At 44.2% G+C, this 15,742-nt stretch overlaps 1 protein-coding gene across 13 annotated transcripts in view; it reads left to right on the plus strand.

The window, feature by feature from the left end:
• Positions 1 to 15,742, plus strand: part of TAF1 (TATA-box binding protein associated factor 1) — a 98,464-nt gene that overhangs the window by 26,560 nt on the left and 56,162 nt on the right. For 10 of the 13 annotated variants that reach the window (XR_012430372.1, XM_065538096.1, XM_074030228.1 and 7 more), the window contains 8 exons: positions 253 to 428; positions 1,018 to 1,196; positions 4,142 to 4,355; positions 5,433 to 5,598; positions 8,694 to 8,905; positions 13,771 to 13,879; positions 14,778 to 14,876; positions 15,169 to 15,346. Coding sequence is in view for 11 of the 13 variants with exons in the window: in XM_065538096.1 (XP_065394168.1) it covers positions 253 to 428; positions 1,018 to 1,196; positions 4,142 to 4,355; positions 5,433 to 5,598; positions 8,694 to 8,905; positions 13,771 to 13,879; positions 14,778 to 14,876; positions 15,169 to 15,346 (1,333 nt within the window). In the remaining 2 variants the exon portion in view is untranslated. Of the gene's footprint in view, positions 1 to 252; positions 557 to 1,017; positions 1,197 to 4,141; positions 4,356 to 5,432; positions 5,599 to 8,693; positions 8,906 to 13,770; positions 13,880 to 14,777; positions 14,877 to 15,168; positions 15,347 to 15,742 lie in introns of all 13 variants that reach the window. The other 3 variants (XM_065538094.2, XM_074030227.1, XR_012430373.1) reach the window with 2 other exon arrangements.

Here is a 15,742-nt window from a genome sequence, read left to right on the forward strand (position 1 = left end):
TTGCTAGGAGGTAGATGTATAGAACTATCTGGGTAACTTTGTATGGTAGGGTATAGTAGGATATAGTAAGCTAGGTCTTAGATATTGTTTCAGGAGTTATCTTTCTATGTAATCTGCTTTGGGATGATTTTTCTTTTTTGGTCTAACTAATTGTGTACATTGGCTTGTCCTTTGAAATCCCTGAATGATTTTTGTGTGTATATATGTGTGTGTGTGTGTGTATGTATATGTATGTGGCTATTTGTCTTGCAGATTAAAAAGTTGTCCCGCTGGGAAGTGATTGATGTGGTGCGCACAATGTCAACAGAACAGGCTCGTTCTGGAGAGGGGCCCATGAGTAAATTTGCCCGCGGATCAAGGTTTTCTGTGGCTGAGCATCAAGAGCGTTACAAAGAGGAATGTCAGCGCATCTTTGACCTACAGAACAAGTGGGTCGTTTTAGTGCTGCAGAAAATCCAAGCTGGAAAGGGGAGGAGTTCCAGGCACTATTTCATAATAAAGAGGAGGTCACCTAAAAGTTTGACTACCTAGGTAGTCAGATATCCGACGTGTCAGGGTAGTATCTGTTTGTAATACCACCACCAGAGTACCTATTTCCTTCAATCCAACTTGGCAAAATTTTTGAATGGAAAGAGATGCTAGTCTTGTGTTCTAGGTTCCATGACAACTCTTATGGCCTACTTGGGCCTAACTAACAGCACAATGGTAGCAGGTGACAGGTGGAGTTTTTTTCTAAAGGTTTAGTTGTGAGAGGACGTTAATACACTGTTAAAAATGACCAGTGTGCTGATTTATTTATCAAATTGTCTCCAGGAATTCTGAAAGAGTTACTACAGTTTTTCAAACTTGTCTTGTTGACCAAATGTGTCGGAAAACTTTGTAAAGCTTTTCTGTTAGGGGCCCCATGTCTTAGTGGATTTTGAGTATGCCTTTTTAAGGTTGATTTCCCAATTTTTTACTTTTGCCTGCAACCATATTTCTTTAGCTCTTTCTGCACATTGCTTTTTCTCTTTTTAGGGTTCTGTCATCAACTGAAGTTTTATCAACTGACACAGACAGCAGCTCAGCTGAAGATAGTGACTTCGAAGAAATGGGAAAGAACATTGAGAACATGTTGCAGAACAAGAAAACCAGCTCTCAGCTGTCACGTGAACGGGAGGAGCAGGAGCGGAAGGAACTACAGCGAATGCTACTGGGTGAGGATAGTGGCTTCACAGACAGATAAAAAAGAGGATTTAAAAAGGAGCCTGAATAACCGCAGACTATAATTGAGGGAGATCTGGAGGCAGAAGATGTAGAGGATGCATGTAGAAAAGTCTGTGAATGAAGTAGAAAGCTTTTCACAATCTGGACTCTAGGATTGTCTGTGGAGGACAAATTTCAGAGATGATGCCACTCCACTACTGCCTCTGTCTGTATCAGGTGCCTGGCCAAGCCTGGGCTATCAGTGCTGTACTTCAAATGAGCTTTTTGTGCATTTATCCTAGAGGGTAAGAGTTTTTAATACAGAATTTGTAAATGAATTTAGGCAGTTATCTTTGAAACTTCTGAAATTACGTGTAAAATATGCATATGTGCATTTTATTATTTTTTTGTTTTGGAGACAGGGTTTCATTCTGCCACCCAGGCTGGAGTGCACTGGTACAATCTTAGCTTACTGCAGCCCCCGCCTCCCAGGCTCAAACGATCCTCCTGCCTCAGCCTCCTGAGTAGCTGGGACTATAGGTGCATACCACCATGCCTGGCTAATTTTTGTATTTTTTGTAGAAACGGGATTTCACCATGTTGCCCAGGATGGTCTCGAACTCTTGAGCTCAAAGTGATCCGCCTGCCTCAGCCTCCCAAAGTGTTGGCATTAAAGGCATGAGCCACCGTGCCTGGCCTTAAATGTGCATTTTCTGAGAACATCCATGGCTTTCAGAAGACCCTTAGAAGGAGTCTTAGACCCTGAAAAGAGTTTTAAAATTGTAGAAATTGAGGGTAGGAATAATAAAGACCTGAATTGAGTTGGGATATGGAGGGCATTAAGGATGAAAATCAAGACAACCTTAAGATTTCACTCTGAGATTACTAGAAAGATGTTGGTACCATTGATTAGAGTAGTGAATTTCAAGGTCTGACGTGGTGGCTCATGCCTGTAATCCCAGCACTTCGGGAGGTCAAAGTGAGAGGATCACATGAGCCCAGGAGTTTGAGACCAGCCTGGGCAACATGGTGAAACCCTGTTTCTACAGAAAATACAAAAATTAGATGTGGTGGCAGGCACCTATAATTCCAGCTACTCGGGAGGCTGAGGTGGGAGGATCACTTGAGCCTGGGAGGTAGAGGTTGCGTTGAGTTGAGATTGCGCCACTGCACTCCAGCCTGGGTGACAGGGTGAGACCCTGTCTCAAAGAAGTTAGGAAGGGAATGTGTAGTATGTGGAGTTTGAGGTCCCTTTGACACCCTTGAAGTATACGTGTCAAAGAGGCAGTTGAAAACTTGAATGTAGATATTGCAAGAGAGGATAAAGGCTGATGATGAAGATTTATATGACTTCTCAGTCACAGTAGTCTTCCCTTTGTTTCCTCTTTTCTGTGTAAGTTTTGTGTAATTTCATTGTTTTGGGTGGTTTGTAAAAATGTGATATAGCCCTTCCACCAATGTGGTCTTCTATGTTTTCTAGTGTAGTCCTGAAACACAGTATCTATATCATTTGGGAATTAGAAATGTGGAATCTCAGGCCTCACTCCACATCTACTAAATTAGAACCCACATTTGTGGCTGGGTGCGGTGGCTCACGCCTGTAATCCCAGCACTTTGGGAGGCCAAGGCGGGCAGGTCACCTGAGGTCAGGAGTTTAAGACCAGCCTGGCCAACATGGTGAAACCCCATCTCTACAAAAATTAGCCGGGCATGATGGTGGGTGCCTGTAATCCCAGCTACTTGGGAGACTGAGGCAGGAGAATCGCTCAAACCTGGGAGGCAGAGGTTGCAGTGAGCTGAAAGTGCGCCATTGAACTCTGCCCTGGGCGACAGAGTAAAACTCTTGTCTCAAAAAAAAACCCAAAAAAATCCTACATTTGAACAGGATCCCCAGGTGATTCCTATTCATATTAACGTTTGAGAAGCATATGTTAGGCTTTAAGACTCGGAACTTGTTTTTGTAGTGCCATTTTCCCCCTGAGTTACGTGCTTGGGTACTTTTTTTTTTGGAAACAGGGTCTCGTTCTGTTGCCCAGGCTGGAGGGCAGTGGTGCAACCATGGCTTGTTTATTGCAGCCTCAACCTCCTGGGCTCAAGAACCTCAGCCTCCTGAGTAGCTGGGACCACAGGTGTGTACCACCATACCTGGCTAGTTAAAGGCATTTGTAGAGACAGTGTCTTCCTTTGTTGACCAGGCTGGTCTCAAACTCCTGGGCTCAAGCGATCCTCCCACCTTAGCCTCCCCAAATGCTGGGATTATAGGCATGAGCCACTGTACTCGGCCTTGCGTGCTTTTATTTGTAATGTGATCATCACCCACTGCCTACCTGGCCTTTTCTCTTGCACTGTTGTTCAGAGGAATCTGCTTCTCTATCTCCTATAGCAAACATGTAGTTCTTTGAGGTTCTTTCAGAACTTTTTGTATTTATAAAAGTTGGGAAATTGGCCGGGTGTGTGGCTTAGGCCTGTAATCCCAGCATGTTGGGAGGCCAAGGCTGGCCTATCTCTTGAGCCCAGGAGTTAGAGGCCAGCCTGGGCAACATGACAAGACCCCATCTCTACAAAAATTTAGCTGGGTGTGGTGGTACACACCTGTAGTCCCAGCTATTCAGGAGGCTGAGCTGGAAGGATGGATTGAGCCTGGGAGGTGGAGGTTGCAGTGAGCCGAGATTGCACCACTACTCTAGGCTGGGCAACAGAGCGAGAGAGATCCTGTCTCAAAAAAAAAAAAAAAAAAAAAAAAAGTGGGGAAATTGGCAGTGCCTAAAATGAGGTCAGGAAAGGACAAATCAGCATATTCTTGGGGATGATGATGACTTTGATGCTTTTTGTAGAACCATAGTTTCTTTGTGGCATGTTGAGTTTTGGTATCTCCACTCAACCCCAAGAAAATGATCATTTTGATCATTTGGGAGATAAGGGGAACGTTTGGAAATCTTTTCTACTTACCTTGCAGCAGCAGGCTCAGCAGCATCAGGAAACAATCACAGAGATGATGACACAGCTTCCGTGACTAGCCTTAACTCTTCTGCCACTGGACGCTGTCTCAAGATTTATCGCACGTTTCGAGATGAAGAAGGGAAAGAGTATGTTCGCTGTGAGACAGTCCGAAAACCAGCTGTCATTGATGCCTATGTGCGCATACGGACTACAAAAGATGAGGAATTCATGTGAGTTTGATTTACCACTTCCTTTGTTTTCTTTGAGGACAGAGTCTTGCTCTGTGGCCCAGGCTGGAGTGCAGCGGCATGATCTCGGCTCATTGCAACTTCCATCTTTCGGGTTCAAGTGATTCTCGTGCCTCAACTTCCAGAGTAGCTGGGATTGCAGACGTGCACCACCATGCCCAGCTAATTTTTGTATTTTTAGTAGAGATGGGGTTTTGCCATGTTGGCCAGGCTGGTGTTGAACTCCTGGGCTCTAGCAATTTGCCTGCCTCAGCCTCCTAAAGTGCTGGGATTACAGGCATGAGCCACGGCGCCTGGCCTAATTCACCACTTTTGAGTGTGATAGGGAGAATAGTAATGGTGGGGAATGGTGATTGGGGTGGGTGCTTGAGTTTTAGTGACAGGGTTCTTCACAGTTATTTCTAGAACTCTGCTGTAATTGAGAACTATCTTGCCTTTAGATTGGGTTTGAATAGAGCCAAATTACAGGGAAAATTCTATTCAGTATTTGCCACAAGATGAAGGCATGTCTTGTTCCATTTCAGTCCTTTGCATTTTGATTGGTTGGTTTGCAAAAATCTTAAGAGATTACTGGCCGGGCACTCATGCCTGTAATCCCAGCACTTGGGGAGGCCAAGGTGGGCGGGTCACGAGGTCAGGAGTTCAAGACCAGCCTGACCAACATGGTGAAACCCCGTCTCTACTAAAAGTACAAAAATTAGCTGGATGTGGTGGCACGCACCTGTAATCCCAGCTACTCGGGAGGCTGAGGCAGGAGAATCACTTGAACCCGGGAGGCAGAGGTTGCAGTGAGCCAAGATCTTGCCACTGCACTCCAGCCTGGGCGACAGACGGAGACTCCGTCTCAAAAAAAAAAAATCTTAGAGATTACTCAGGACTTATTCTAAGAGAGTTACCTCTGCAAATGGAGGGTCGACTAGGGAGGGAGATGGGAATGGCATGTAGCCCCTTTTATATTAACCTGAATGGATTACTGTAGTCCTGAGATGTTAGCTATTACGATAGCCTTTTTGGTTAAGGTTTGCTTACGGTCCTTCCTCTGCTGCCCACATTGTTCAGTCGAAAATTTGCCCTTTTTGATGAACAACATCGGGAAGAGATGCGAAAAGAACGGCGGAGGATTCAAGAGCAACTGAGGCGGCTTAAGCGGAACCAGGAAAAGGAGAAGCTTAAGGGTCCTCCTGAGAAGAAGCCCAAGAAAATGAAGGAGCGTCCTGACCTAAAAGTAAGTATAATGTGGTATAATTACAGCTAATGGAGCAAAGGAAGAAAGTATACCTTTTCCTTTAGCTTTTGACATCCTCTTTTGATATCCTCCTTTACTGGGAATGAGGGAGGTATATTGTGGAAAGCTGGTTTGAATTGATGTGACTACTTGGGGGTGTTCTCAGTACTAATGTGGGTGATATTGACAATTCCACACCAAATCTGGTGCTGTTGTTCTCTCTTTCTTTTTTTTTTTAGACAGAGTCTGGCTCTGTTGCCCAGGCTGGAGCACTCTGGCACGATGTTGGCTCACTGCAGCCTCTGCCTCCTGGGCTCAAGCCATCCTCCTACCTCTGCCTCCCAAGTAGCTGGGACTACAGGCACATGTCACCACACCTGGATACTTTTTGTATATTTTGTAGAGATGGGGTTTTGCCATGTTGCCCAGGCTAGTCTCAAACTCCTGAGCTCAAGTGATCCTCCTACCTTGGCTTCCCAAAGTGCTGGGATTGCAGGCGTGAGCCACCATGCCTGGCTTGTCATTTATTCTTTTTTTTTTTTTGAGACAGAGTCTCACTCTGTTTCCCAGGCTGGAGTGCAGTGGCGCAATCTCAGCTCATTGCAACCTCTGCCTCCCGGGTTCAAGCGATTTTCCTGCCAGAACCTCTCGAATAGCTGGGATTACAGGTGTCTGCCACCATGCCTGGCTAATTTTTTATATTTTTAGTAGAGACGAGGTTTCACCATGTTGGCCAGGCTGGTCTCGAGCTCCTGACTTGGTGATCTGCCTGCTTCCACCTCCCAAAGTGCTGGGATTACAGGTGTAAGCCACCACACCAGGCTTGTTATTTATTCTTTTGTTTTTTTTTTGAGACAGAGTCTCACTCTGTTTCCCAGGCTGGAGTGCAATGGCGCAATCTCAGCTCATTGCAACTTCTGCCTCCTGGTAAGCAATTCTTGTGCCTCAGCCTCCCAAGTAGCTGTGCTACCAGGCATGTGCTACTATGCCCGGCTAATATTTGTTTTTTGAGACGGAGTTTTGCTCTGCCCAGGCTGGAGTGCAGTGGTGCCATCTCGGCTCACGGCAACCTCTGCCTTCCCATTAAGCAACTCTCCTGCCTCAGCCTCCCAAGTAGCTGGGATTACAGGCGCTCGCCACCACGGTCAGCTAATTTTTGTATTTTTAGTAGTGGTGGGGTTTCACCATGTTGGCCAGGCTGGACTTGAACTCCTGACCTCAGATGATCTGCCTACCTTGGCCTCCCAAAGTGCTGGGATTACAGGCATGAGCCACTGAGCCTGGCCTTATTCTTTATCTGAAATATTTTCTAGGAGTTGAGATAGGTTTGGTAGGGTTTTTTGTTTGTTTGTTTGTTTTAGAGACAGAGTCTCTGTTTATTGCTCAGGCTGGAGTGCAATGGTGTGATCTCCACTTAATGCAGCCTCTGCCTTCCGGGTTCAAGGGATTCTTGTGCCTCAACCTCCCGAGTAGCTGGGATTACAGGTGTGCACCACCATACCCGGCTAATTTTTTTGTATTTTTAGTAAAGACGGGGTTTTAATATGTTGGCCAGGCTGGTCTCGAACTCCTGGCTTCAAGTGATCCTCCCACCTTGGCCTCCCAAAGTTGTGGGATTACACGCATGAGCCACTGCTCTTGGCCCAAGTTTGGTAGGTTTTTTAACATGTACTTTCATGTCTCTTGTCTGTGTGTATACATTGTGTATATATATTTTTAAATATGTACCTTTAAAATATTTTACATATTAAAAGAAGCAACAAAAGTAAAACATACAAGTTGTTTTCCATAACTTAGGATCACAGATACTACTGTGATTGTAATAAGCATCCTAAGATGAGGCAGTTGTCATACAGTGGAAAGAGCCATGAGCTTGGAAACGGAAGATCTGAATTCAGGTTCTGTTTCTGCCATTTAATAGGTCTGTGACCTTAACCTCTCCAAACTTGTTTTCTCTAATATAAAATGATATATCCACAGTGTTGTTGTTTTAAATGATGCAATTCAGGGGAAGCACTTTATAAACTATAAAATATTCAACAGATATAAAGAGCTGTTCTTAACGCATACTGAAGTCATTAAGTGTTTTAATGTTCCTTTTTGTATGTGGCGTTAGGTAAGTGTGATACAGTATTGGCCCCATTTTACAGATGAAACCAAGGTCTAGGATACCAGAGCTACTCATCTGCAAAACTGAGATGGAGACTCGGTGTTATCGAACGTTTTTCTTGTTTTGACTAGAGAATGGGAATACACCCAGCAGGCTGATTATGCTGCTGAATGTAGATAGGCTTCCAACAGCTTGTCTCCTGCATATTTAATATTTTCGTAGTTTACAACTTAAATTGGGAGTGAAAATCTTCTCTTTCTTCTTCTTACCTGAGTTTTAAAGCAATGTTTAGTCTCTGGATTTCATTTTTTTTCCATGTGTCATTTCCATACATGCAGTTTTGTCTAGTGGCTTCTGATTGATCAGTGCCTAACAATTCTATTAGAGCAAAAGTTTTTTTTTTTTTTTTTTTTTTTTGAGACGGACTCTTGCTCTGTCACCCAGGCTGGAGTGCAGTGGCCGGATCTCAGCTCACTGCAAGCTCCGCCTCCCGGGTTTACGCCGTTCTCCTGCCTCAGCCTCCTGAGTAGCTGGGACTACAGGCGCCCGCCACCTCGCCCAGCTAGTTTTTTGTATTTTTTAGTAGAGACGGAGTTTCACCCTGTTAGCCAGGATGGTCTCGATCTCCTGACCTCGTGATCCGCCCGAAAAAGTGCTGAGATTACAGGCTTGAGCCACCACGCCCGGCCAGAGCAAAAGTTTTTAAGCTGACTTTATTTTTCCCGTCTTGTATGTATAGTTGAGCTTTGAACAACATGGGTTTGAACTGCACGGGTCCACTTATGTGTGGATCGTGGTATGTGGAGCCTGTGTATATGGAGGGCTGGCTTTTTGGATATATGGGCTTCACTATGTGTGGATTTTGGTATACTCGGGGTCCTGGAACAAATCCCCTACATATACTGAGGGACAACTTGCCTGCTTATCTCTGATACATGTTTCAGCCTACTTACCTCTGACATGTTTGATACTTTTCCTTTTGCAGCTGAAATGTGGAGCATGTGGTGCCATTGGACACATGAGGACTAACAAATTCTGCCCCCTCTATTATCAAACAAATGCGCCACCTTCCAACCCTGTTGCCATGACAGAAGAGCAGGAGGAGGAGTTGGAAAAGACAGTCATTCATAATGATAATGAAGAACTTATCAAGGTTGAAGGGACTAAAATTGTCTTGGGGAAACAGCTAATTGAGAGGTAAGAGATACCAGGCAGGAAGTGCTATGGGACAGATTCATTTGAGTTTGGTTTTATTGGTGGCTGGTGGGGGTAGATGTGATGTGTTCTCTGAAATGGAACTGAAGGAACAGGAATTTTGATGGCTTTTCCTCAGTTATTGTTGCCAGTACTGAAAATTATAGCACTCATTAGGTTGTACCACTTGTTTCGGAGCATACTGCCTAACTTCTGAGTCTGTTTCCTTAGTTACAAAATAAAACCACCCTTACCAGGATAGTTAAGAAGATAAAATGAGACAGATTACAAAGCATACAGGATAGTGCCTGACATATAGTAGATGCTCAGTAGATGTTGGTTATCTCTTCTTGTTCTACTTCTAGATACTTAATAATATTTGCAAGGTCCATAATATTGTTGTTTTTTTTTTTTTTGAGACAAAGTCTTGCTCTGTTGCCCAGGCTAGAGTGCAGTGGCTCATTGCCACCTCTGCCTCCTGGGTTCAAGCGATTCTCATGCCTCAGCCTCCCGAGTAGCTGGGATTACAGGCGCACACCACCACACCTGGCTAATTTTTGTATTTTTGTAGAGATGGGGTTTCATTATGTTGGCCAGGCTGGACTTGAACTCCTGACCTCAAGTGATCTGCCTACCTTGGCCTCCCAGAGTGCTGGGATTACAGACGTGCTGGGATTACCATGCCCGGCCTAATTTTTGTATTTTTAGTACAGACAGGGTTTTGCCATGTTGGCCGTGCTGGTCTCGAACTCTTGTCCTCAAGTGATTCTCTAGCCTCGGCCTCCCCAGGCGTTGGGATTACAGGCGTAAGCCACCATGCCCGGCCTTGTAGTGTTCTAATAAAGGATGGAAGAGACATAGAAACTGTGCTTATACTTGGGTCTTGCCCTCAGAGACTTTAATAGATAATAAAATGAAGAAGTTGTAAAGTTCTTTCTCCTAACTTTTTAGTTTGAAAATGGCAAACCTACAGAAAAGTTGAAAGAATGTAGTATATGATTCCTTTAAAATCACTAATTGTTAACATTTTGTCACATTTGCTTCATCTTTATATACCTAAAGCTTTTTTTTTTTTTTTTTTCCCCTGAATCATTTGGAACTAAGTTGCAGGCATCATATTTCACTCCTAAGAAAGTTAACATTAATGTAATAATATATAATATTCAGATCTCATTCAGTCTTCCCCAGTTGTCTCAGTGTCCTTTATTTCCTCTGTCCCCAGTTCTGGATTCATTCCCAGTTCAAACATTAAATATATTTTGAATCTCTCTTAATCTAGAATGGTTTTCCCTACCTTTTATATTTTTCTTTTTTTTTTTTTTGAGATAGGGTCTGGTTCTGTTACCCAGGCTGGAGTGCAGGGGCAGGGGCATGATCTCAGCTCACTGCAACCTCTGCCTCCCAGGTTTAAGTCATCCTCTCACCTCAGCATCCACAGTTGTTGGGACTACAGGCGTGCAGTACCACACCTGGCTAATTTTTGTATTTTTTGTAGAGACAGGATTTTGCCGTGTTGCCCAGGCTGGTCTCAAACTCCGGGGCTCAAGCAGTCCTCCTGCCTCAGCTTCCCAAAGTGCTGGGACTATAGGCATCAGACACTGCACCCAGCCCCATTTATGTTTTTCATGACATGCATTTTTTGAAAATTCCAGGCCAGTTGTCTCAAAATATTCCACATTCTGGAATTGTCTGTTCTCTCATTGATCAGATTCCAATTAAATGTTGTTGGCAAGACATTTAATGTCATATCTGGGTGATATACTTACTATACCATATCAGCAAGCATGTAATGTCAGATTTTCCCACTGTTTTGATCATCTTGCTAAAGTGGTGATCCTCAGATCCTTTAATAAAGTATGTTTTTTCTTTGTAATTAACATGTTGGTGAATATCCTGTTCCCTGACAATCTTTTAATAGTTTTAGCATCAGTTGATGACCATTGCTTTATTCAGTTATTTCAGTGGGGGTTCAAAAATGGTAATTTTTCTAATTCTAGCATTTCTTCAACATTAGCTAACATTTTTCTATAAAAAAGAGCTTTCTACTCTCCCTTTCCAACATAGTGTCCCAAATTTGACTCCCTCAAGCCAGATCCTGTTTTTTTTTTTTTTTTCTTTTTTTTTCTTTTTTTTTCTTTTTTTTAAACGACCCTATAAATATTTGAGAACTTCCTTGCTTTCTGGCACAAGATGTTTTTGTTTCCGTCTCAGCGAAGTCTTGCTCCGTTGCCCAGACTAGAGTGTGGTGGCGTAATCTCGGCTCACTGAAACCTCTGCCTCCCAGGTTCAAGGGATTCTCCTGTCTCAGCCTCCCAAGTAGCTGGGATTACAGACTTGTGCCACCACATCTGGCTAATTTTTGTGTTTTTAGTAGAGATGGGTTTGCACCTTGTTGGCCAGGCTGTTCTCAAACTTCTGAACTCGTGATCCGCCCGCCTGGGCCTCTCAAAGTGCTGGGATTACCGGCGTGAGCCACCAATCCCAGCCTTCTGGCACAAGATGTTAAAAGCTCTCTTTCAAATTTTCCTATCCTATACCTGGAGTCAGCCATTTCTCCAAGAGCCCAGGTTCCTTTTTCTTCTTGAGACGGAGTCTTGCTCTGTCTCCCAGGCTGCAGTGTGGCACCATCTTGGCTCAGTGTAACCTCCGCCTCCCCAGTTCAAACAGTTCTCCTGCCTCAGCCTCCTGAGTAACGGACTACAGGCACGTGCCACCTTGCCCTGCTAATTTTGTATTTTTAGTAGAGACAGGGTTTCTCCCTGTTGGTCAGGCTGCTCTTGAACTCCCGACCTGAGGTGATCCGCCTGCCTCCACCTCCCAAAGTGCTGAGATTATAGGCATGAGCTACTATGCCCAGCTGATATACATGTATTTTAAATTACAACTTTATACTGATACCTCCAATTTAGTTTATAGATCTTTTTTTCCTCATCTTCCCTCATTTCATATTTGTCTCCATTCTCAAGAAATAACTTAATTTCTCTATATGTTTACTTAGAAATCAATATATTGAGAAATTTACTCTATCCTATGATAGGTACAAAATAGTTTCAGAATTACTATAATAATACCACTACCACCAACAAACCCATAAAGTAGATTCAAGATGTTTTTCATAGTTTATTTTTCTTGGACTACATGCCGCTGAGGTATAGTTAGGGTATTCCAAACATATTTGAATCACTTCTTTTTTTGTGTGTAATTTAAGAAATCAATTTGATACAGTTAGAGTCATTTATTTCTGTTTGTGTTTAGTTTGGGGTTCCTTTTCCCATCCTTGTTGATTTATTTTATTTTTTGAGATGGAATCTCGCTCTGTTGCCCAGGCTGGAGTGAAGTGGTGCGATCTCAGTTGACTGCAACTTCTGCCTCCTGGGTTTAAGTGATTCTCCTGCCTTAGCCTCCCAAGTAGCTGGGACTACAGATGCGTTCTATCACGCCTGGCTAATTTTTGTATTTTTAGTAGAGATGGGGTTTCGCCATGTTGGTCACGCTGGTCTTGAACTCCTGAGCTCAGGCAATCTGCCTGCCTTGGCCTTCCAAAGTGCTGAAATTATAGACGTGAGCCACCACACCCAGCCTCCATCCTTGTTGATTTAATTATTAATATTTGTAATAGTCATTGTTTTTTGAAGCACATTAGAAGAGGAAGATGGGCCAGACGTGGTGGCTCATGCCTATGATCCCAGCGTTTTGGGAGGCTGAGGTGGGAGGATCACTTGAGCTCAGGAGTTCGAGACCAGCCTAGGCAATATAGTGAGATCCTGTCTCTATTACTGAAAAAGCAGTTTTTAAATTTAAAAAATGAAGAAGAAGAAAATGTGATACCATGGTCCCTTAAAGTGGAAGAGAAGAAGGTGAATGAGCTTTAATGATTGAGGGAAGCCCAAACTAGTTTGTTTTCTTTTTTCAAACCAGTTTTAAATTTCTTGTTTCCATTCTGAATGAGTTAGGTTTCCTAGCCTTTTAAGATAGAATGCTGGGGCTGGGCACGATAGCTCACACCTGTAATCCCAGCACTTTGGTTTGCCAAGGCGGGTGGATCACCTGAGGTCAGGAGTTCGAGACTTGCCTGACCAACATGGCGAAACCCTGCCTCTACTAAAAATACAAAAATTAGCTGTGCATGGTGGTAGGCTCCTGTAATCCCAGCTACTTGGGAGACTGAGACAGGAGAATCACTTGAGCCTGGGAGGTGGAGGTTGCAGTGAGCTGACATTGCGCTATTGTACTCCAGCCTGGGAGACGAGTGAAACTACGTCTCAAAGAAAAAGATAGAATGTTGGAACTGGAAGGATTCTTAAAATTCTTTAGCCTGGTTTCCTTATCTTCCCAATAGGAAACTGAGGTAAAGTTGTGACTTGCCTAGTTATTTATTAACTTGGAGAGCCTATGAGGGCTTGCCTGATCTGAAGGTGGATGTCTGGCCTTTGGTTTGGCTTTTTCCTCCCTAAGCTCATGCTTAGGTACCTTGGACTTTTTTTTTTTTTTTTTTTTTTTTTTGAGACAGAGTCTCGCTCTGTCACCCAGGCTGGAGTGCAGTGGCCGGATCTCAGCTCACTGCAAGCTCCGCCTCCCGGGTTTACGCCATTCTCCGGCCTCAGCCTCCCGAGTAGCTGGGACTACAGGCGCCCGCCACCTCGCCCGGCTAGTTTTTTGTATTTCTTAATAGAGACGGGGTTTCACCGTGTTAGCCAGGATGGTCTCGATCTCCTGACCTCGTGATCCGCCCGTCTCGGCCTCCCAAAGTGCTGGGATTACAGGCTTGAGCCACCGCGCCCGGCCGGACTTTTTTTTATTACAGTTGGTTTTTTTTCCCTGGGAACTAGAAATAGGGGCTGTATCTTACTAAAGTGTTTTGATTACAGTGCGGATGAGGTTCGCAGAAAATCTCTGGTTCTCAAATTTCCTAAACAGCAGCTTCCTCCAAAGAAGAAACGGAGAGTTGGAACCACTGTTCATTGTGACTATTTGAATGTGAGTATGTGCATTGCTTCCTTCTGATTAGGTGGGTTCTCATTGATTCCCCTAACCGTATATGCCATGGCTCTGACAGCCTTAGATTCTCCATTTGCCTTGCCCTGAGAATTATGTGTACTGTTCATTATAAGATTTCTAAAATATGTTTGTCTAGTTAGAGAATGTGGATTTTTTTTTTGAGACGGAATCTCACTCTGTTGCCCAGGCTGGAGTGCAGTGGCACGATCTCGGCTCACTGGAACCTCCACCTCCCAGGTTCAAGCAATTCTCCTGCCTCAGCCTCCCAAGTAGTTGGGATTACAGGCACACACCACCTAATTTTCATACTTTTAGTAGAGAGGGGGTTTTGCCGTATTGACCAGGCTGATCTTGAACTCCTGACCGCAGGTAATCTGAGGTGATCTGCCCGCCTCCACCTCGCAAAGTGCTGAGATTATAGGCATGAGCTACCATGCCCAGCTGATACACAATCTACTCGCCTTGGCCTCCCAAAGTGCTGGGATTACAGGTGTGAGCCACCGTGCTTGGCGGACTTTTTCTTTTTTTTTTTTTTTTTTGAGATAGAGTCTCGCTCTGTTACCCAGGCTGGAGTGCAGTGGTGTGATATTGGCTCACTGCAACCTCTGCCTCCCAGGTTCAAGTGATCCTCCCACCTCAGCCTCCTGAGTAGTTTGGATTACAGGCATGTGCCACCACACCCAGCTAATTTTTGTATTTTTAGTAGAGATGGGGCTTCGCCATGTTATTCAGGCTGGTGTTGAACACCTGGCCTCAAGTGGTCCGTCCACCTCGGCCTCCCAAAGTGCTGGGATTACAGGCATGAGCTACTGTGCCTGGACAGAATGTGGATTTTTTTTGGTCTGAGGAAGCATTCTGATTTCATGTTTCTTCTTAGAGACCTCATAAGTCCATCCACCGGCGCCGCACAGATCCTATGGTGACGCTGTCATCCATCTTGGAGTCTATCATCAATGACATGAGAGATCTTCCGAATGTGAGTTCATTGCGTTGGATATCTATAGTAGGGGTGTCAAAGCCCTTTGTTCTGTCTGTGATTTCCAGTAGAGGGCAGTAATCTATAGATTTAGGTAACTGGAATGCCTAATTTTTGGGGATTTAGTTTTTTTGTTTGTTTAAGCAGTTCAGTAGAGGAAACAGACCTGCTCCACCTAGAAAGATTCCTTTCAGAGTTGATAGCCAGGTAGATAGGTAAGATGTGAGAATCTTCAGGAATTGGCTCTGGCAAATGTTCTTTGCTGATGTATGGTTCCGGCCCTTGTTTGCAGACATACCCTTTCCACACTCCAGTCAATGCAAAGGTTGTAAAGGACTACTACAAAATCATCACTCGGCCAATGGACCTACAAACTCTCCGCGAAAATGTGCGTAAACGCCTCTACCCATCTCGGGAAGAGTTCAGAGAGCATCTGGAGCTAATTGTGAAAAATAGTGCAACCTACAATGGTAAGAATCAAATGTTCTGTGATTGCAAAGGTCACTGTTCAGATCTTTATTTATTCCTTACTGGGCCTAAATTCAGACTAGATTGGACTGAGAGGACTACAGTGTATTTGTGCATTCATTTGTGGGTATGAAAATCAGGTAATGCACATTTTCAGTCATTTAATAAATATCACTTCTTTTTTTGCGGGGAGTGGGTGTTGGAGTATCTCTCTGTTGCCCAGGCTGGAGTGCAGTGGCACAATCTTGGCTCACTGCAACCTCCGCCTCTCGGTTCAAGCGATTCTCCTGCCTCAGCCTCCCAAGTAGCTGGGATTACAGGCACGCGCCACCATGCCCGGCTAATTTTTGTATTTTTAGTAGAGACAGGGTTTCACCATGTTGGTCAGGCTTGTCTCT

Source organism: Macaca fascicularis, chromosome X (genome assembly GCF_037993035.2).
Source record: "Macaca fascicularis isolate 582-1 chromosome X, T2T-MFA8v1.1".
NCBI classification, from domain to species: domain Eukaryota; kingdom Metazoa; phylum Chordata; class Mammalia; order Primates; family Cercopithecidae; genus Macaca; species Macaca fascicularis.